Below are 22,460 nucleotides of genomic sequence, written 5' to 3'. Positions count from 1 at the left end.
AGCAATACAAAGGAATCTGCCATTTATGGACAATTACTTGGATGTATAACATGCATCTGCAAAGACTGCTAACTAAACAATATACTTTCTCCTGTTATAAAGCTAAAAATACATCTTAACTCTGTCAGTTACAAGTACTATGAAATCTGTGAGTCTGCTGTGAAGTGCTTCGAAAGTCTGAGTGTTGCTGCAAAATTTCTGTGGTGTCTGAGAAGACATATGTAAAATGATATGCAGTGCTGGGATATTACTCAAGACTACCTCTTCCTCATCTGGAAAACACTATTTTCAGGGAAAAAAATCTTGTCAATCTTTTGTATTGCATTATCAATTCAGATTAATTGGTCAGAGGGATGAGTGACTGTAAAGCACTTATTTGAAAACTAAAATGACTGAATTAAATGCAAAACATTTGTCTTAATTAAACCCAGCAAGTAAAAATAAAAATTCACTCTATCTTTCCTCCAGATTTGCCAAATATCAAAACCAAAAGATCATTATCATGAAACAATATAAGTATTTGTATTACTTTATGCATACATCATTCTTAGCAACAGTATGATAATTTTGTGTAATAACTGTTCACAAGGTTACTGTAAGAGCTTTTATATTTCCTACCATTAGTGTATAAATGCATAACCTTTAGACATCAACAAACATGCTACATTTTGATTTCTTGGGGTTTTATTGAGGGTGAGGGATTATTTTTAAGTGCAGTAAAGTACTGTAGTCTTAAATACAGTAAGAAAAAAAGATGTAAAACAGTTTCAATCTGGCTGTAGGCTCACATAGCCAGATGGCTGCTTTGGCGTTACATGATATGGAGAACGCACCACATGTGTTGGTGCTAATACACAAAACCTTCCCAGGTCCCACTGCTGTAGTGCTTGATACTTGAACATGATGCCAGGTGGACACTATTTTGACACCAGAGTGAGAAAAGTGAATATAACGACATTACTTGACTCCTCAGACCATGAAAACCTCTCTGTTACCTTTAGGGTCTTTCAAGCCCTTCCTCCATGTGGTGGGTTGACCCTGGCTGGATGCCAGGTGCCCACCAAAGCCGCTCTATCACTCCCCTCCTCAGCTGGACAGGGGAGAGAAAATATAATTAAAGGCTCATGGGTCGAGATAAGGACAGGGAGATCACTCACCAGTTACCATCACAGGCAAAACAGACTTGACTTGGGGGAAAAAAAAATCATTTATTACCAGTCAAATCAGAGTAAGATAATGAGAAATAAACCCAAAGCTTAAAAACACCTTCCCCCCACCCCTCCCTTCTTCCCGGGCTTAACTTTACTCCCGATTTTCTCTACCTCCTCCCCCTGAGTGGTGCAGGGGGATGGGGAATGGGGGTTGCAGTCAGTTCATCACACGTTGTTTCTGCCGCTCCTTCCTCCTCAGGGGAAGGACTCCTCACACTCTTCCCCTGTTCCGGCATGGGGTCCCTCCCACGGGAGACAGTCCTCCACAAACTTCTCCAATGCGAGTCCTTCCCATGGGCTACAGTTCTTCATGAACTGCTCCAGCATGGGTCCCTTCCACGGGGTGCAGTCCTTCAGGAACAGACTGCTCCAGCGTGGGTCCCCCACAGGGTCACAAGTCCTGCCAGCAAACCTGCTCCAGCGTGGGCTTCTCTCTCCACGGGTCCACAGGTCCTGCCAGGAGCTTGCTCCAGCGCGGGCTTCCCACGGGGTCACAGCATCCTTCGGGCATCCACCTGCTCTGGTGTGGGGTCCTCCACAGGCTGCAGGTGGATATCTGCTCCACCGTGGACCTCCATGGGCTGCAGGGGGACAGCCTGCCTCACCATGGTCTTCACCACGGGCTGCAGGGGAATCTCTCTCTGCTCCGGCACCTGGAGCACCTCCTCCCCCTCCTTCTTCACTGACCTTGGTGTCTGCAGAGTTGTTCCTCTCACATCTTCTCACTCCTCTCTCTGGCTGCAATTGCTGCTGCGCAGTAACTTTTCTTAAATATGCTATCCCAGAGGCGCTAACACCATCGCTGACTGGCTCAGCCTTGGCCAGCGGTGGGTCCGTCTTGGAGCCATCTGGCATTGGCTCTATCGGACACAGGGGAAGCTTCTAGCAGCTTCTCACAGAAGCCACCCCTATAGCCCCCCCCCGCTACCAAAATCTTGCCGCACAAACCCAATACACTCCAGGGATCTGCTGAGATTCAGCATGGTCTTAGAGACCTCACTTTCCTCCTGGGCTAGTCAAAAAATTCTCATGGGACTTAATTTCCAAGGAAGTGACCTATAATCCCTTTCCATATAAACCAGAAAGAAGGGGCATCTGGGCCCCCAGTGAAAGGAGTTAACGAAAGGGAAGCTGATGCGGCTCAGGTTGGCTCTGGGAACCTCTCAAGGAGGGAACAACTCTCTGTGGAGACCAGGAAAACTTCACTCAGCTGTGTGGGCTGAAGAAGTGGTGGGGCTGTGCCTGTTTGGAAACCTGCTCTTTGGTCCCAGACTTGCTGATGTATCAGACTAGCATGGTTGAGATAGACCACTGTCTATAGTGAGTGAAAGGCAAGGGAGTAATGTGTCTAGTCTCACATTGCTCTGCTTTCTACTACCTCAGGGATCACATGCACACATACAGCTGGGTCAGCTGGGAGTAAAATTTAATAGAACTTCAGGGAAGGATTGAATTTATGCTGTGGATTGATAATGAGATACTGAATACTAACATTTCCTTGAAATACTTGATGAATTAAAAAAAACACTCCGTAGGAAATCAACTGGTAAGGGTAGGAGTGGCAGCAAAAGAGGGGCAAAAATACCTGAGTTAGTTCTAGCTGTGCTGAAATATGAACTGGAAATGCTGGAAATGCTGGCAAGCCTGCAGGGCAGGTACCAGTGCAGCCTGTGCCTCCCAGGTAGGGCTTACCAGTTTGCACTGGTACATTACACACACTGCAGCGGAGCAGGGATGCTGAGCAGCTCGCCCCTGCACCAGCTCCGGGAAGCAGCTAATGCCAACCATCAAACGATGGTGGTGAGGCTGGTTACACACACACAGTTAAGTTCCTTGCCATCCTCCTCACTGCTTGGCAACTAGAGACTTCTGTGCTTGGAATTCAGGCTGATTATTTTAAAAAGTTTTCAGTCTGCTGCTGAATGTACTTCTACTGACAGCAGAGCCCTGTTCCTATCCCGACCCCTACTGTGGCTGTCTTTGCTCTGTGCCTGCTACGCAGGAGCAGCCACCAGTTTTAGTGAGTGCAGCTAGTCAGATATCCAGGTCCTATAATCTTCACTAGTAATTATTTGTGGATCCTGGCCTATACATGGAGTTAGCTGACCATGAAGGCTGATCTGAATTTCAGATTCAGTCTCTTAGAGTACAGCCTACTTTCTCTGGTCTTCAGTCCAAAGGTGCTTTGATTTTATTAAAGAAACTAAATAAACACTACCATTACCTTTGAGCTTTCTTACACTTGACCTATAGTTATATCAATAAAAAGGTTTTAAAACCATTTTAAATATCTACCTGGACCTGTTATGAAGATTTAGCCCAGTCAGTTTCTAAACTGAGCGAAAGAAATCAGTGTGGTATCTTTATGGATATGAGCGTAGCATGACTACTTCAATAAACACAAAGACAATTTATGGCATGTATACAAACAAGCATTTCTAAAGTTCCAGAAGGCTAAATATATAATGCTTTTACCTGTCTCAGAATTGCTCTAAATGCCATGGACTGAAGCCTCGTTGTAAAGATTTCTCCAGCTTTGCCAAATGTGAAACCTTGTTTGAGAAAAAAAAAAAGCTTTTTTATTACCTAATCACAGTTTTTGCTTTTTTCAGATAAATAGTTAAGTGACTATCTGCATATAATATTAAAAAGAATATTACTAAGTAAAAAGATTCTAGCTGTAACTGAGGTAATCGAAGTTTTCAAAAGCTAAATTTAGCAGCTATAAGGGTAGAGCAAAGAATGAGACTTTGTTTTTTAAGGAACAAGTGTATACCATGTGATAGTCTTCAGGCCCCACCAAACAGTGTTTTCATTGCAGGAATTTTTTTATCACACCTGATCTCAAACAGAAACTGCTCATTTCAAAGTAACAGGCTATCACAAGTAAGACTCTATACTCTTTTTAAGCACTGTAAAAATACCAGGGATTTCCTTCTCTCTAAGAGCTTACAATCAAAAAACTGTAGTGCTGCTAGTTATTTTCTAGCGGAAGCCTCTGAACCTGCACAGATACTCACTAACTACAACACAACTCAGTGTGCACAAAGACATACTGGTGAATCTGTCACTCCTGGGCCAGAGCCATGCAGGGTCAGACTATGCAGGAGTGAGATGAGGGACACAGGCAGACACATTCGGGTGGAGAAATATCCATAATAGCTATACCACCAATTTCTTTTCTTTTCCAAGGGCATCACGGAAGTACGAATTTTGAAGTTGGTTCTGCCTGAGGAGAGGGCAAGGGCTGGAGGTAATTTCAGAAAAGGCACCCTGTTGTCTCAGGGGCATCAGGCAGAAGGTAGTGAGGTGGTGTTCAGAAGTCTACAGATGATTGGGCAAGGCCAACACAAGTAGCTGAGCAATAACTAAAGGGATTTGGGCATATAAATGAGCTGTGCATCAAGCCGCATAACAAGTGAACTGCTTTATATATGAACTTGGCAGTTTCCCCACAATATACATAATTCCATGCACTGGCAAATACAGATGCCTGTGTGAACAATTATATGTACATGGGAATTTAGACTCTGTTTCAGAAAATATGATCAGAACTATTTGATCCTGTACAAACAGAAGGATGCATCCCATAGACTGAAGAGGTGATTTGAAATATTATTTCACTTTCATAGTATGGAGCTGTGAGTAATCTTAAATTAAGCATATTATGTGGTCTTTCTCAGTTGCTTTTGGTATGTTTTCTTAGAATTCCAAGGGGTTGAGTTCATGTAGGTACACGCAGAGTAGTTTCAGTGCAACCAGATCAGATGCTGATGGGAGTGTTGCACAGAGCTCAGAGCAGGCGTTGAGGCAACCATTTACTCAAGACAGAAGATTCAAAACCTGATCTAAACCTGTGCTGCCAATGTTACTATCAATCAGCACTATCAGTGCTGTCAGTATTGGGTTTTCCTACACAGGCTGTGGTGTAGTGTGGGCCTTACACTCAAACCTTCGTTTGCTGGGGAGAGGGGGGTCATCTTATAGTGCAGAGAACATTAGAAACCTCTCACTATATTTTGAACCTATCTGATAGTGAAAGTTCGTCATCATTTTTGTTGTGTACTGCTTAACACTAAGGCTCTGAGCACTTAGCACAGTTGAGATATAGTGCCTCAAATACCACGAACAATTGCAGTAACAAAACCTTATCTGAAGGAAAAAAGTGACAAAAGAAATTAGTCCAAAACCTAAGAATAACAGTGCATACATGCTATTTGTCTCCCTGATGGCAGCCTCTCCTTTTTCTACAAACATCTATAAGAGAAAATTTTGAAAATTAATTTACTTAAGTTACAGTGCAAGAATTTCCCCTGTTATTGTTACATACATGCTATATGCATCACATACACTTAAAGTGATAAGTCCGTTTCTTTTTGAAATAAGATTTTTTTTTCTTTGAAGTTTATGGATCTGAAGTGATTTTATGTGTCTTGTGAATGAAGGCTTCACTGGTATTTTGGCAAGATAAAATCAGTAACACATGTTAGTGTACAACCTACATCAGTAAATTATTATTGCAATTTACACCTGCAAAATGCTGAGGCATGTCTTAAGACTCTAGAATAGCATTTCTGGAGTCACTGGCTGAAGACTATTGCATGTTAAACAATGACTAGTTAGTGAGAGAGAAATATGGAAATTGTTCTTAATATGATATGTTATATTTTACAGACCCATTATTTTTTTAGGCTAAGACTCAGTGATAAACAGTCTTCTATTGTTTGTTTTCTATAAGTTAACAAAAAAAATACAATTTATGTTGTATGGAGAGTTTGCTTTGTTATGGAAATAATTTTCCATTTAAATCTTCCATGCACTTATTTATCTCAACAGTGGATAAATGAATATTAAAGATGTAGTACCTTCAAGCCATCATCATACCTTTATACATGGTAAAAAAAATCATAGTTCCTGAAGCAAGAAGAACATATAGCTTTGGTTTCACCAAGTTCGTAGAGCAATAAAGATAATGCTTCTAAGTTTGGATAACACAAATATGTTTTATAAGGTTTGAGGTCTTCAAGGTCTCTAAGTCTTTTAAATAAATCTTTGAGGATGTTGTATATTGTTTGTTGTTGCATTGTGTTTGCATATTTTGGATGTTGAGTAACTGTCAGTATGTGGTTTTAATTTTTTTAATGAAATTTAATTTGCCTTAGTAAAAATTTATCTATTGTTTGCACAGAGTGACTCCCATTTACCTTGGTTTATATTTTGGTGCATAGCAATAAAATTTACAATGCAATTATTTAAATTTTCTAGTATAGATTTGTTACAAATCCTATCACACCTGAAAATATTTTAAAAAGTTTTTAGAGTAAAATAATGTTTTAGAAAGGAAGGACCTTAATTCTATTTTTCCCAATATATATCTTCTGCCCTTTGTCAGATTATTTTCCATGTTGGACTGATTTGGGGACAACTGCTGAAAGATTGCAACTGCATAGCATACTCCCCTTCCCTCAGGGATGTTTCCTGTTACTCTTGGCATTAAAAGCTGAAGTATAACACCAACATAACAATCTTTTCCCAAACAGCTCTTTGGAAGGCAACACCTCATGTACGAGTACAAAAAATTTAAGATAGGCTATTTCAGTATCTTTCTTGTTATACACTACAGCTTGACTGGCTGTAAAAAATGCTCCAGTAAATGCAGATGTTGCTGTGTTTTCATATTTTCCTTTTTCCTGTTTTGTGGTGAAACTGTGAAAAACACAAGAAAACAAAACTGAGAGCCTCATCCCAAAACAGTCAAAACATGAACCCGAGGTTCAGCTTCCAGGGCTGTATTTGTTTCTAAACTGATTCAGATTCCTGTAGCAGACAGACAAAATAATCTCTGTCTTCTACAACTCATGCAAGTAACATGGCCATATATTTTTTCTTGGTATGGCATATGAGTGCCATATGGCGTATGGGTACATAGGCGCACATAAACACATACATTTGTACTCTCACACTCAGTTTGTCTCCCTCCTGCCCTGTCAAAACCATAATAATATCCTGCACTGCATCAATATTAATACCTTTCTAACAAAATAGTGTGTTCTGACAGAAAATGTTAGAAAATTCCCACCAGTACAAATAAAGTGTCGCTTGCTTGAGAACATAACTTCATTTCCTAACACCATAAATTCAGGTTTACAGAAATTCTCTCTATAATGAAAAGTCTACTTAGAAGCGTTATCTCACATCCCTTTCATCTTGTTGCTTTTGCATTGCTTTGTGTCACATCATATCTTCTGAAAGGCTATGGCTGAGCACACGTGGGCAAGAGAGCGCAAGGATCCCCTTTCAGGCCTGCACTGCTCATGCTGACATACTGCCTTCTCGAACGGGGTAAGGGTGAAGCAGATTGGGAGAGGTCACAGGAGAACCTCTCCTCATTCAGCGTTGGTGAGCTGATCTGCTTGAGGATGTGCAATTTGCATCACCGCTCTGTGAGACGTTGAGCAGACATTTTGCATTCTCTATAGCAAGGACCTTTGCCCGTTCCTCAACTTGCTGTGCAAATTGAAAAAAATGTATCATTTTATTGGTTTATCATAAAGGTAATTAGGAAACAATGCCAAAAGGTAAAGCACGCAATGAAGATTTTTACTTCTTTGTTTTATACTCACCCCTATAATGTCTGAAATGATGACTGAAAATATGGGTTGCAATGCCCCATTGATAATTGCGCATAAAGTTCCAATAACAAAGTATGGCCATTCAGTTTTATTCAACTCCATAATTTTAAAAAATGAAACTGGAGGTACACCTTTATCCTCAAATAAAAGGATTCCATCAAGATAAATATAATATATCAATGGAGGGAAATGAGGGACATGTATATTCTTTGTAATATGCTCCTCATCCCATATTCCATGTTGGGAAACCCCAAACTAACTGATCTTTAAAAACTGTATTAATTAACTGCAGAAATTCTTACTGTTACTCAGAACCCAATATTAATAACATGAAAGAAGAAAGAAAAGACCAATGAATGCTATATAAGCTCTCCTTTCTTCCAACAATAACAATTTGAGCCTTTCCCTGAAAGGATTAGTCACAAATCCCACTTACCCTTCGTGGGACTATCCAGAAACAGAAAGTGCGAATTTAAACCACTTTTTGCATTTGATGGTATTGAATGTCAAAAGAATCGCTCCTTACTCGTTGCTGAATATGATCTCTTGCAGATTTAGGTCTTCAGCCAGCTAGATAATTATATCTTAATTTTCAGGAATTTATTTGCTAACACAGACATTTTAGACAATAGATTGCAAAACATTTAGACAAAAATAGTAATTATTTCCTATTCAGGGTGTGTTATTTGAGTTATATGACTAATTACCTGGTTTTGTTTTTGTTCTATATTTAAATGAATTAACTTGCTACTTAGGCTATTCCCATACTCAAGTAATTTTGTTTCATAATATTACTCAAATAAACTATTTCAAGTATCACAACAAAAAATTAATTTTAGCTTCAGGGGAAAAGACTGTTTCCATAGAACTCTTGTGTGATTTTGTCAATTTATGAATCTTTAACCAGACACGTAGGCTGCCTTTGCACATTTTGTTAAAACGTTACTCCCTCTTGAGTGGGATCACGTTTCTTTCTTATTGCATTAGTTACGGAAAACACATGCAGGTAATAATACAGAGACGCTCACAAGCTCAACAGCTTTTACATCAGGTTCATCATTCTGTATTCTGAACCTTTTTATGCTTTTCTGAGTGGATTGTCTTTTCTGTCCAGTCAGTATTTATCCCTTCCGTGCCTCCTCCGAGACAGCTGGTGCATTACCTTCTGCCTGTAACTGATTCTCAGTTCCTGATGCCTGAAATGAAACAGTATCATGCTAAAAATTGTTTATGGCCATATTATCCTGTACTTTCAAATGATGATCAATTCTAAATAACAACAACAATTTCTGTTAAGTAAATGGAAGATTGATAAGAATTGAGCAATGTTACAAAGCCCAAGTAAGTATTGAAGTTTCATTAAGTCCTCTCTATACTCAGTGAAAAACTTGTCAATACGCTAACACTTATAAGGGGGGGGGAAGTTTTAGCCACAGAGATTTTTTTTCTCATTTTTTGTCAAGTTAAACTGTTCTGAAAACATACAGGAGAGTTAAAAAAGTTAACTGAAGAAACCCACCGGAATCCCTCTTTAAAATGAAAAAATTATATAAAAGAGCCTTACAGTAAAAGAGAATCAGAAAGTCAACAAGAGGGACTTTCAACATAAGGAGGGAGCCATAAAGAAGAGGAAAGTTAAGGCCTGAGAGAAACTGTTTGAGAAGTTCAGGAGACAGCTTGAGAGATAATAAAAATATTCAAGATAGACCATGTCTGAATGGCAAAACTTCAGGAGCCTGAGTCACTAAGATGCTGGTGATTTGCAAAAGTACTTGCGTAAAAGAGTTTGAGTTTTCACAATGAGGGTGGGAGGCACTGGAGCAGGTGACTTGAGGAGGGTGTGGAGTCTCCATCCTTGGAGGTATTCCAAATGCAACAGGGCACGGCCCTGAGCACCCCGCTCTGACCTCAGAGTCCGCCCTGCGTTCAGCAGGGGTTGGACTATATGAGACACTGAGGTCCCCTCCAACCTGAGTTATTTTATAATTCTATGATTTGGAAAAGTAGTCTGAGAATCAATCAGCCCCAGAACTTCATTTTTGCCACAAACTTAATTTTTACCTTCTCACATACTTTATTTTTAATGTTGTACTTTTAAAGAAATTTTTTTGCTTAGAATTCCTGTAATTCACAACTTTGAATTAAACTTGCACATTTTACTTAATATGAAGTTTTCTTAATATGAAGTTTAGCACTCTTCAGGGAAGTTTTTCCCCCCCTAGAGTTTCTCTACTGATAAAACACTGCAAAGCTGGAGGTACCTTTGGGAGTAATTCAATTCGGTTAACTCAATAGCACACAATATGAAAAAAGCTATGAAAAAATGTTTGTGAAAAAGCTACCTGAATATTAACAAGCTTGTAGTAAATCCCCTTCTGTTCTCTTAATTCATTATGAGTCCCTTGTTCTGTGATGACACCGTTTTCAAATGCAGCTATAAGATCCGCATTTTGAACCTTTGACAAACGATGAGCAATAACAAGCGTAGTGTGTCCTTTCCTGACCCGGAAAGAGCATAACGATGGCCCCACATTAGCATTGTCAGGTACATATGATATTTCCCCTCTTCATATTAGAGTTGAACAAAATATTTTAACTGAAAAATTTTCCTTGAAATGGCGTTCTAGTAAAGATCAAAATTGTCAACTGAGAAATGTTGAATTTCACAATATTTTTCAGTTCCTCCAAGGTAAACTAAAGCAAAAATGTAACTTAAATCAAATACTGCAAAACATACTTTTTTTTTAAAATATGAATTAAGGTACTCTGTTTTTTTCATGTCGGACTATTACTTTCTAAACACAAATATCTAACCTTTATTTTTTTTAAACTGCCCCTTCAATATCCTCCCAGGTTATGTATCCAATTTTCACTGAAAAAAGACTATCTACCATTAAGCAAGTCAGTGACAATTGTATTTCTGAGCATTTCACAAATACTAAAAATTAATCACTTCTTAGCCATTTTACTTGCTCTAAATTACTCGTGTGACTTAGCTGAAAATATTTACCTAAAATTGTACTTAAAATCATACTTCTCTTACTCATGTTGTTTTTCCATCTTTCTAGTTACTCACAAATATAAAATAAATCCTATAAGTATGTAGCTTGACATGACAAAGATGTTTTTACAGGCACATTGTGACAGTGTGTGCAGGCACATTGTGACAGTGTGTGCTGAGATAAATTGGTGTTAATGTCTAATGACCCAACAAATGAATCCAAACTTTATATAATTCAGTTTAAAAATCTTCACTTAACATTTGAACTGCTAGAATAATGGCTTAATAAGTGTTTTACAATTAGGAAATAAAAGAGAAAACTGTAATGTGTGGAATATTCTTAATGAATTTCCAGCTAAACCTGATATCTTAATATTGTCACATGATTTTAAGAACCACAAATGACAGAAATTCAAACCATCCTATAAGAAATGGTAGGCATTTTCTTGGTAGTCTGAAAGCTTCACTATGTCTGAGATGACCTTAAAAAGTTAAAATCACATCAAGATGTAGAAGAAAATCAAGTTAATGTCCTTAAGCATAAAAAGCAGAACACCCCATCCACATAAACAGTAAACAGAGATTCAGCAGAGGTTTGGTGAAGCCTGCAGGGAAAAGTAGTCTACTCTAGATCTGATGTAAACCTTCTATACAGGTACATGCTCAGCGCAGTGAGGAAGGGAAAAAGTAGGGAAGAGGAGGACAAATCAATGCTTGGCACACAACAGCTTAGCTTCATCTTGCTTAAGATTAGCAATCTCAGGGCTTGTCTAGTCTGAGCAAGTCTTTCTGGCATGCTCTGCCAGAAACATCAACAGGGAGATTCATCTCACCATACGATATATTTTAAAGATAGGTGGGAGAGGTGAGAGGCTAAGTTGTTTAAACTAGCTGTATAAGTTTTATATTGCAGCAGTTAGTTGGGATCCCACCAAATATGTCTCAATCAGCAGTTCTCTGCCCTCCTGTCTCTGGGATTCACTTTATAGGGCATGACTTGGGAGAAAGATCCCTGAGTGTGCCAGCTAGCGTAGTTTCACAGAGTAGTGTGAATTATCAGTAATTAGGACTAGTGGACAGAGAGTCTAACTCTCGCTGAAATTAGTGGCAATTAGGCATCCAAGTAAAAATTAAGGACTAAAATATCTTTGAAGATGAGAACGTAGATTCTGTTGTCTGATTCCAGACACAGTGCTGCACAGTGGGTAATGTAAGGTACTTCTCCTGAGGCAGAATAGCATATGGAGGCAAAATGCTTTCTAAAGATATTGTCCATAGATAAACTGTGATCATTGCTGAAAATGTTTATGCAATGGTGGGAATTTGTGTTCACCCAGAGCATAAGCATAGATGCATAGTGAGAGAGAGAAACAGAGCGGGGGGAATAAACAACGAAAATGATTGATTCAGCCTGAGGAATAGGTGGAACTATTCTGTAAATTATTCATACACTTGCTTAGAGAAGACAACAAGAAATACAAGATTGGCTATTTTTTTCAATTGTCTAGGTGGTTTAGAAATTATGTCTAGGCAGCAGTCAACATGTAGCAGCCGCTCTCGAAGACATCCCTGAGTTGGTTTTTAATTACTTTGCTGGTGTTAATAAGAACATAGACCACATGGATCCCCAAACCTGCTTGGCAATATTTAGCTCTTAGCTCATGTTGAGCTCTCCACTGCTCCAAAGACTAAAGCTTGTTTGGGAAAGTCTGCTGCAGTTCAGTCCTACCCATAACATCATTAACTGAATTTCATGGGCACTTGCAAAAACACTTCACCACTGAGCAGTCTGCCTGACTTGACAGAGGTAGTGCTGGCAAACTTCAAAATGGATTTTTAATGTATTTATTTCTTAAAGCATCTCATTATTCATCCCCATTTAGAGTTCCCAGTCTTTGATGAACAGAGAGTATTTGCCAAATTCAAGCATACCTTAGACTTTTTAGGGTCTCTCTTTCTTGCAGCTCTTTAAACAACTTCCTCTGTTTATGAGAATCCCTTCTAAGCAACTATTTGGCACAAGAAGGTTTAGGAGAAATTATCTCAGTGATGCAGAATTCACTGAGAATAGTAGTCTTCCTAGTCTTCATATTGATTCTAATGGCAGCTAATATAGATGCCAAAAGATTTCAATTGATCTCTTTAGAAACTGGTAAGCTGGAATATTTTCTTTGTCTATTCATTTAAAAGTTGACTAAGAAAGCCCTGTTCTTCTCTGCCTTCATATTCTACCGGAAAAAAATGGAAACAGATCCCCTTTCATAGATTAGTGAAAGTGGACTTCCTTTACATTGGAAAAGATGATTTTCCAAGAGATTCTTAATAAACGTATTTTCAGAAATCATTCAGACCTTTTCCCCAGTTAATTGCATCAAGACTTACCTTAGTGAGAGCTCTCAAACAAAACAATCTCTTCCTTCAAAGGGGCAGGTTTTGCATTGTAAATGCAATAAAGTAGGTGTTGGATCTGCTGCCAGTTTCTCAGGGAAATACTTTTACCAGACTTACAGTGTGGACAGTTTGGCAGATCAGTATACTGCTATAACATTTTTACTGAGTTAAAACAAGTATTATTACACTTAGTGTTTTTCATTATATTTGTGACTTATAAGGATCTCCAACCTTTTAGTGGAAATTTCATGTGGTTACATTTTATTTTAAAAGGTTGGCTCTTAATTTAGTTAACTAACCAGTTCTGGCTAAAATGTGTTATCAGTTCTAGATAAAAGCAAAGGTTTCCATTATTTCTAGTACTTTTTTAAAAAAAAAATTATAGCTTTTTTTTTTCTCTGAGGCAATCAAGTTATCTTAAATGGAATCTGTATCACCTCCATGCGTAATACCTTAGTATCTGGCCTAGCAGGATAATCGAAGTAAACATTTTGGGATTCCAAATTCCCCTTAACATGCTTCAGTTTATAACCAGCATTGGATGAACTGTCAATTTGAGGTTCCTGTGCAGAATAACATGTCAAGAAAAGGGAAAAAGAAAATTGTTTCGATTCCTAATGACAGTTTAGCATGATACAGGGCTGTGACATCTTAGACATTAATGTTACCATATAACAAGGCATAGCAGGCCTCATCGCAAAGTAGCTGCAACTACCCATAGATGCATGAAGCTGCCAGTCCAGGTCACTGGCAGATCTGCTGTCAGGGGTGAGTAACCAAGGTAAATGCTCAGGGCCTTAAGTCTTCACTGGCATAAGTTAAAGAACAGAGGAAATAATCTAAAACATCAGTGAAAGGAAGCAGTAACCTATACATTCACATTCAGCCGTTGCATACTAACAGTAATTTGTGTTCATGATTACACTGCTTCCTTTAATATACCGTAGGAGACAGCAGCTGTGCCATATTAACACAGAGGACTAGATTTTAATGCACTTGTTTTCATTCCTACCCAGAACAGTCTAGAATCAGGAATAGTGCACTAATATCGAAAGGCAGAAATATAGCTTGTGTAGACAACCCAAGATTAGTTTTAAAATAGCATTGTAGTCACTATGATACTATAGTAGCAAGGTTGCAGCCCCTGCCAGCCATCCAGTATGTACCATAAGTCTGGTAAGTAAATATTATAGCTCAAACCAATCCTTGTCAGGCATGGTGCTGCTGTTACTGGTATGTCAGCTAGCTACTTGAGTTACCATGGGTATAATTACAACAGCTGCACTCACATCTCTGAACTACAAGGTAGATGTGACCTCAGAGGTAAAAATGTCAGCATACACTTCAGCATTGTTTCAAAACTGTTACCTGATGCAGCAAAAATTGGAAACACAACCCTAAGTTTAGTTGTATTTTATATATAGTATTTAGATAACTCATATAGTATTTATAAACTATACAAATATTTCAATATTGTTTGATATAGGACTTGAAAGTAGAAGCTACATTGCCAAATCACTACAGGTCTCGTCACTGTAAGGTAGTCCTTTAAATTATTGATAGCAGAAAAGAAATATTATCAATAAAGTGATCATAGTTACAGAAGATCTAGAAGCCTCTTTCAGTTGTTGGGTTGTGGTTTTTTTAAGAATGAAGACTGAAGTATATTTATTTAGGCAACCTTTGCAATAATTTCATTTTGTTCTTTAACCTGGTCTTCTGAACTACCGGATAAAAGAACAACTGGTAGGAATTTGCATCTTCCTCAGTTATGGGCTCACATTCCAGTATTTAGATGCTTGTCCCATATCCAAAATTGTGTTAGGTAGAATTTTTAAATGTTATGATATTGTACACACAATTGCTAATTTTAATTCGGAAAAGAAGTTAGATGTTCAACACTTTTGGATGACAGACATAGCAAAGATACTCGCATTGCCTATAATACTAAAGATTGCATAGGCAGCTCCTCTTGCATTGGCAAATGCCTCCGTACTTGGTGCAGTCTGTCCAACACTAAAAGCTCCGAGTAATATAGAAAAGAAGACCTAAAGACAAAAAAAACCCCACCACATAATACATAGCTCGGAATTAATGAGTCTAATTAGATGGCTTCATTTATCTCAGAATATTAGCTATCATTGCTTCAAGTACTTTAATGCATGCTGTGCAATATGAGGAAGTCTAGAATTAAAGCAGCAATTAAACAGATGGCAATCATTTAACAAAAGGTAAACATCAATAGGAAAAAAGACAATCAAATTTCCTTCTTCCACAACTGGACCATAAGAAGGATATTTTGAGGTGCTGGTGGCTGGGATTCTTCTTTAGAGTGACAACAGAGAACAGAAGGACGTTTCTAATTCCACCTGAACAAAAATTAGTCACCAGTTACTTCTGTGATTAAACATAGGAAAAACTCTTTCTTTCTTCATATAACATAAAACCAAGGGTACTTCAACCAAAAAGGTAAAGACACAGTAATCTACTCCATTGTAGTACTGGCAAGAACAGAAGCAAATGTTTGAGGAAACTGGAAACTGGAAACTTCTTTGTGTGAAACTGAAATTGTTTGTCACACCAAAAGCAGACTAAATTCTAATCTAATTTTTTCCCCCTTGGGTCTGACTTTTTTGTGTTTGGGTGTTTTTTCTGAATACATGCAACTCTGTCACCCATTTCAGGTGTTGGGAATAAAGGCTTATTTGCATTTTATTCTAATCATATCTAAGCATTAAATCAAGCTTACATTACAGACTAAATTGTTAGTGGCCCAGAGGAGGTGACAGTGAGTGTGGCCTTCTGCAAATGGACCAGCGATAACCCCTGCTCTGCAGTCATGTGCTGCTTGCCAGATAAGGCAGAAGCCTGGCTGCAAGTGCTCCTGCTTTCCCTGCTCCACCAGTTGCTTTCACTGAGGACAGGAGAGCAAAGCTCCTTCCCAGCTGGTTTCTGCAGCGTGTTGGTAGTACAAACTCACCTGCCTGGCTTTGCCCTAAAGTGGACAAAACCACAGAATCACAGAATCCTTTAAGTTGGAAAAGACCCTTAAGATCATCAAGTCCAACCGTAAACGTAGCACTGCCAAGTCCACCACTAAACCATGTCCCTAAGCACCATGTCTACACTACCTCCAGGGATGGTGACTCAACCACTTCCCTGGCAGCCTGTTCCAGTGCTTGATAACCCTTTCTGTGAAGAAATTTTTCCTAATATCCAATCTAAACCTCCCCTGGTGCAACTTGAGGCCATTTTCTGCCATCCTATTGCTGGTTACTTGGGAGAAGAGACTGACACCCTCCTTTCTACAACCTCCTTTCGGGTAGTTGGAGAGAGCGATAAGGTCTCCCCTCAGCCTCCTTTTCTCCAGGCTAAACAACCCCAGTTCCCTCAGCCGCTCCTCATAGGATTTGTTCACTAGACTTCACCAGCTTCTTTGCTCTTCTTAGGACACGCTCCAGCACCTCAACGACTTTCTTGTAGTGAGGGGCCCAAAACTGAACACAGTATTCGAAGTGTGACCTCACCAGTGCCATGTACAAAGGGATGATCACTTCCCTAGCCCTGCTGGCCACAAAATGGACTTACCTGCCTGGTCACAAGTGGGAACAATTAAATGAGCTGCTCCTCAAAGACTCTTAGGTCATGCTAGAGACCCTGGTGCCTGAGCATAATGGAGAGAATGGCTTCAAGAGCTGCTGACCTATCACAGATATAAACTCTTTAGCAGGCATGCTGTGACTGGGATCAAACCTTCAACCACACTGTCATACCCCAAGCCCTCCAACAAAAGGTCCAACCTGATATCAGCGTAGATAAAGACTGTAGGTAAATGAACTGTGTCTAAGACAGGAGCTAACATGTTACAAAGGGAATGGTACCTGATGCCTGGTCTTTCTCTCTGAATGCAACCACCTGGTATGAATCACGATTCCTAGAAGTTATACCTCAGTCCTTCAGCAAAGATCTGGTGTGACTGAATAAAAAATTAACAGTTAATTATGATTGATCCAAGCTGGCTTTTTAACAAGGGACTTGGAAGTACGTGATTTTTATGTTGCTACCCAACTTACAGAAATATCAGTGGTATGCAGAACTGTAGTGGTTTTGTTTTTGTTAGCAGGGGTGAAAAAGTGAAAACCGTAGTTTGAAAAGCTAACTTCAACCTCACTTAAAATTTAAAGTCACATATTCCAATAAGATTATACAGGATCAGTTCAGTATTTTTCATAAATGTTGTTCAGCTACTGGTGAATACATACTGTAAAGACTTTTGCGATTGTATAATCATTGGAGAGTATCAAAGTGGTTCCATACCAGAAGGCCAAGGCATATGATGCATATAGCAAAAAGAAAGCGATACTCATAGAAATATTGGCTGAAATAGTCTTTTTGATACCAATCCATCTGGCATCTTCTAATTTTTTTTGGTATCTGAAGGAAGAATACAAAAAACCAGAACTTAGAGGAAATTACTCTTTCATTGTGTATATTCATAAATATCCCATAAAATACATCAAAGATATATAAAATATTTTTGTAAACAGTAATCCAATCCTGAGAAAGATCTTGCTAAGGGTAGAAGAAAATGTATTGACTGTCTTTCATGTAATGACAGACTAGGCTGATCAATTTTATCTGGAATAAGTCCTGGACGAGTGGAAAAGGCTATGGGGAGCTGTTAAACAGCTTTGATCTTGTGATTTTCAGTGGAATCTTCCAACTGTGAGTGAACATTATTGATGGTATGAAGACAGGTAAGCAGTGCCTAGCCATGGGAAGAACTGGCTGAAAGAAGTCTCCTCTTAATGTGCAGACTTCATCTGAGTAGCTTGTAGTAGGCATCTAGGATTGAGGATAAACTTTCTGAGGGAATAAAGTGTAAAAGTTGGGAGAGACTCTCATAAATTCTAAAACCAGTTCTGATGTATAGGAGGATTAATGAAAGTACAGAAATGTTAAAAGAGTAGAAGAATCAACAACAGGAGAAAGAAAATACTGGTATTGGATCAGAAATAAAGGTAACAAGGATGCGATAACTGTTGCATGAATGTTGCAGTACATTGTGAAGAAAGGAGAAATGGTGATATAGAGAAAATGGGAGCAATTTATGTCAAAATCTCTTTGGTGATGAATGTAAAAGATATTGGGATGGTGCTTGTATCTGAGAGTCTAGATTGGGTCTGGACATGGACAGAGAGAACAATACAGTCAGAAGCGTGTGACTGTGAGAGACACATCATAAATACAGACTAAAGAATCAAATGCCAGCAATAGCTGTGTGACCCATGTGCTCTGCGAAGTGACAGCTGAGAAGTTTCTTTTTTAAATAGTCACTGAACAAACAAACCAACATTTTTTTTAGAATTAGTTTAAGGCTATTAGGATAAAGCTGGTTATAGATAAAAATACAGGATAAAATGATTGCAGGTTGAATCAGTTAAAGTAATTACAGATGAACACAGACAAAAAAGGTCTGCAACAAAGGTTTTCCACTTCATGGGTCTTAGAAATTAAAAAACATTGAGATGATAGTTGCACTGGGAATAGCTCCGAAACTGTAGTTCAGCCTGAACTTTCAGTACAAAAAAACCCCACAAATATGCATGGTGCCAAAAGCAGGATGACCAATGTGAATTAGGGTATTTTAATTACCACATCTGACATGAAAGGGAAAGCAATAAGGAAGGAACGTACCTTTCATGGTGATCATGGACTCTTTATTCCAGAGTATTGAATAAACTGGCAAACATAACAGTGGTCCAGTAGTAAAGACTTTTAGTGATTATTTTCAAATTGTGGATAGAGCCACAGGACTGAAGTATTACAAAAGAAACAGTAACCTGAGAAATTACAAGCTTGTAGCTGGACAAAAACGGCACATAAAGCTTGCAAACAAATCCTGAAGAAAATAATAAAATCAGAAATAAATGGAAATAAAATAAAGTCATACAAAATGACAAGAAATGAAATGTGTCATGGGTTATGAAAGCGAAGGATTAACCCAATTACTTTTCTTTAATATTGTCTTTTCTAGAGAGGTGAGGCAGTAAAACTAACCCATTGGGACTTCATTAATGCCGTCTAATGCCAATTTATCCTAAAGCCATAGGATAAATTATTAATTAAACAGGAGTTGTGAAGTAATAAAAGAACGGTAAGGTAAGGAACTGTTTGAAGCAAGACAGCGGTGTTCAGCAGGGAGCTATAATATCCAAGGGAGTTGACAACATGAATTCTTCAGTCAGTCTTGGGATTTATTGTTTTTACTTATTTTAGTGACTCGGGCATGCAAACAGTACTCAGGATAATGAAATTTCCTGATGGTACAAAACTGAGAAGGTCAGTACAGAGGACCAGTGAGAGGACCAGGACGAAAGAATTAGATACATGATGTTGGAGGGTAGCAATAAGAGAAGCAGATGAACCATAATTATGTAAAATAAAAGATGACCAGTGAAATGGCAAACCTATACCGTATGAGAAAACTAAAAGAACTTAATTTGGGTGTCCTAGCAAAATGCCACCTGAGAGAGTCTATGATATATTTCTATAAGCAGCACAGGAAAGTAAACCCATGGGAGGGAACTACTAAAGCAAATGTTCAGTGCTGGTACAGTAAGAAATTAATCTATAAGAACTATGCATACACTTTGCTGGAAAGAGATGTCCAGTCTTCAGACAGTCAAGCAGTAGAATAGCCTCCCTGCAGCAGTAGAGTTGGAAAGCTTACCTGGTTTTAGGATGCAGCGTTTACGCTTATTAGCAAGGGAATTAGGTGATACATTTGCTTACTACAGTAGCAGGAGCTGGTTCCAGTAACATAGGAGGTCCTTCCCACTTCTGGGTCATGAGGAAAGGCCTACATCACATTTAGTGCACTCATGGCAGGAAGCGGCTGGCAGACAGTGCTTTAAGGATGAGTAGGAAAAAGGTGATGAGAGGTATGAGGGTGATGAACAGCACTGGGTAACCAAAGAAAGATGCTGGGGTGAACTGGGAAGTGAGGTGTAGATACCTGAAGGACTTCTTTCAGCTGCCTGAGCCGGGCAGCAGTGGTTGCTGGAGCATAAAGGGAGAAGCAGGTCAGGGGACGGTGTGTGTTTTCTGTGGATGACACAGTGATTATTGAACTTTGAGTCTGAAAAACTCCTGCCAGTGTTTGTGCTCATGCTGATTATCCTTAGATAAAAGATCAAAAAGATGGCAAGAATGATGTTCCATAGTATAATACAAATAAATACATGTGCATGACCTTGGTTTGTGACCTTAGTGTTATACTTGCCTTTTTTTGCCACATGCCCGTCTTTTTTCTTACAACTCTTACTGGGTTTATGAGGCCTGTAAGACCACATTCTCTTTGGGAAAGGGACTGCATCTCTGCAAGCTTTATGATGCTTTTTGAAGCTAATAAAAAGTAGAGAAAAGAAAAAAAATCAGCAGCAAATATACAAAAAAATGCAAAATCTGTTTAGTCACTATTATAAAAACAGCCAACATATGGAAACTTTATTCTCACCTTTCAATTTCTTTTCTCTGTCCTCCAAATGCTACCACAGTTTGAATTGCTGCCAGAACCTCCTCTGCAACAGCTCCTGCTCTTGCATATGCAGCTAGCTCTTTGCTAGTGAATGCGGAAATTATCTGTGTAGAAGCAAAATATTTTAACTCTCCCATTCAAATAAAACCAGAAAGAGCTCAAGTATTATTCTGATGTCTAAGAATTCTTAATTTATTGTACCAAATTTCCCGTCTACTTTGTTTTATTGTAAAGATTTATAAAAGAATCCACATTTGACTTCCAAGGCAGAAATTTGATGAAGGGCATCATGACAATGCTTGCATTGCATAAGATATATTAACTAGAAAAATGCGTGTTATCTGCTGCCAAAAAATGAGGTTGGATTTTCAGTTCTTCTATGCTTTCATCATTTTGGAAAGCCAGAGGAGCTGGCTAAGATCCCTTACACTTAGAAATACTTGCATCACCACTGTCAGGCAGTTCTGGTTTGTGTCAGAACAATTAGTTGCCCGACAAGCATGGGAACATTCATGCTCCCAATACACAGTAGGCTGCAGATGAAGTTATAGAAGAGTACTTATGTGCTATGAAGTATTAGGGACCGCACATGTTAAATTGGGTTGAGATTTTCATCTTACCTGAAAGGGCCAGGTTGGCCAGTGTCACTGAAACTCAGTAGCCAGTTGGTACTCGATACCCTGATGCCTCTTTGAAAGTCCTAGCCAAAAGCAATTATATTTCTATAGATGAAGTCTATTTCTCTCTCCGAGTGGTCTGCATCCAATTCTGGCATGCTGTTTTCAGTAAGTTATTGGGAGCTGAGCAAATGGCAAAGGGACGATCTGGAGCAGAGTTCACGGTGTGCCAGCTGCCCGGCTGTGTCTGCCGGTGTCCTTGTGCTGTCCCTGGGGGTAAAGCCCTCCACGCCTGGGGGCAGAGCCTTATCACAGGAAACCTGATTCACTGCAGGTTCATGCCAGAGCTTCAGTTACCTGCGATGACCGCAGCTGTGCTGTTTTACTTCATTTCTGTGTTTGTTTATTTTTACTGACAGTACTTGGTTATTTTGGTGTAGTTGTCATGGAGTCTGGTGAAGAAGGCAAAGGTACTGCTTATTTACCCTTTCATACGAGGGCATGTTATACTTACCTAAACTTTGCAGCATAGCTGAGTCCATGGTGGAGGCACTGCACTTCTACAGCTGTACCAGTGTCTTCATGAACTTGTTCACACCTTTCTGCATGTGGGCAAGGTCTAAATTCACTAAGAGCCGGATTGCATTTTTAAGTCTTACAGATACCAAATGGGATTATAGAAGATATAGCTTACCCCATTATTGAAAACGCACACTTTTTGCCTACCTTTGCCCAGAGCACTGATGAGGATCCCAGAACAGGACTGAGTGCCAGGATCACAAGTGTTAATTTCCAGCCTTTTGTGAAACCAACTATAAATCCAGTGAAAAAGGTAGCCACTGCCTGATAGAACATTGCCTTTTTTTCCCCTGTTCCTTCATTAATCGTGGAGATGTCACTGAAAAAAACAAATTATATCCAAACAAATAAGAAAGTGTGGAAAAGGCAGAAATCAACTCTTTGGACGCAGTACACTTTGTCAGTGCCCCATCATGTTTCTAACACCTGCAACTCAACATAGCTACAAGTTTGCAGCCACAGAGGGCATGGAGCAGCATTCTCCAACAT

The 22,460-nt window shown here is 39.1% G+C and overlaps 1 protein-coding gene across 1 annotated transcript in view; it reads right to left on the bottom strand.

Annotated features, from left to right (window-relative positions):
• The window catches only part of LOC127012695 (phosphatidylcholine translocator ABCB4-like), a 57,386-nt gene that overhangs the window by 15,368 nt on the left and 19,558 nt on the right, over positions 1 to 22,460 (bottom strand). Inside the window, 11 exon segments of the mRNA XM_050890928.1 lie at positions 3,687 to 3,768; positions 5,368 to 5,468; positions 7,835 to 7,981; positions 8,872 to 9,039; positions 10,186 to 10,408; positions 12,777 to 12,853; positions 13,673 to 13,798; positions 15,170 to 15,283; positions 17,498 to 17,669; positions 20,755 to 20,879; positions 22,119 to 22,290. Coding sequence (XP_050746885.1) covers positions 3,687 to 3,768; positions 5,368 to 5,468; positions 7,835 to 7,981; positions 8,872 to 9,039; positions 10,186 to 10,408; positions 12,777 to 12,853; positions 13,673 to 13,798; positions 15,170 to 15,283; positions 17,498 to 17,669; positions 20,755 to 20,879; positions 22,119 to 22,290 — 1,507 coding nt within the window.

The sequence above is a fragment of the Gymnogyps californianus genome, chromosome 2, assembly GCF_018139145.2.
Source record: "Gymnogyps californianus isolate 813 chromosome 2, ASM1813914v2, whole genome shotgun sequence".
NCBI lineage: Eukaryota > Metazoa > Chordata > Aves > Accipitriformes > Cathartidae > Gymnogyps > Gymnogyps californianus.
Note: the sequence above shows the minus strand (reverse complement) of the source record. Positions and strands in the feature narration are given on the sequence as shown.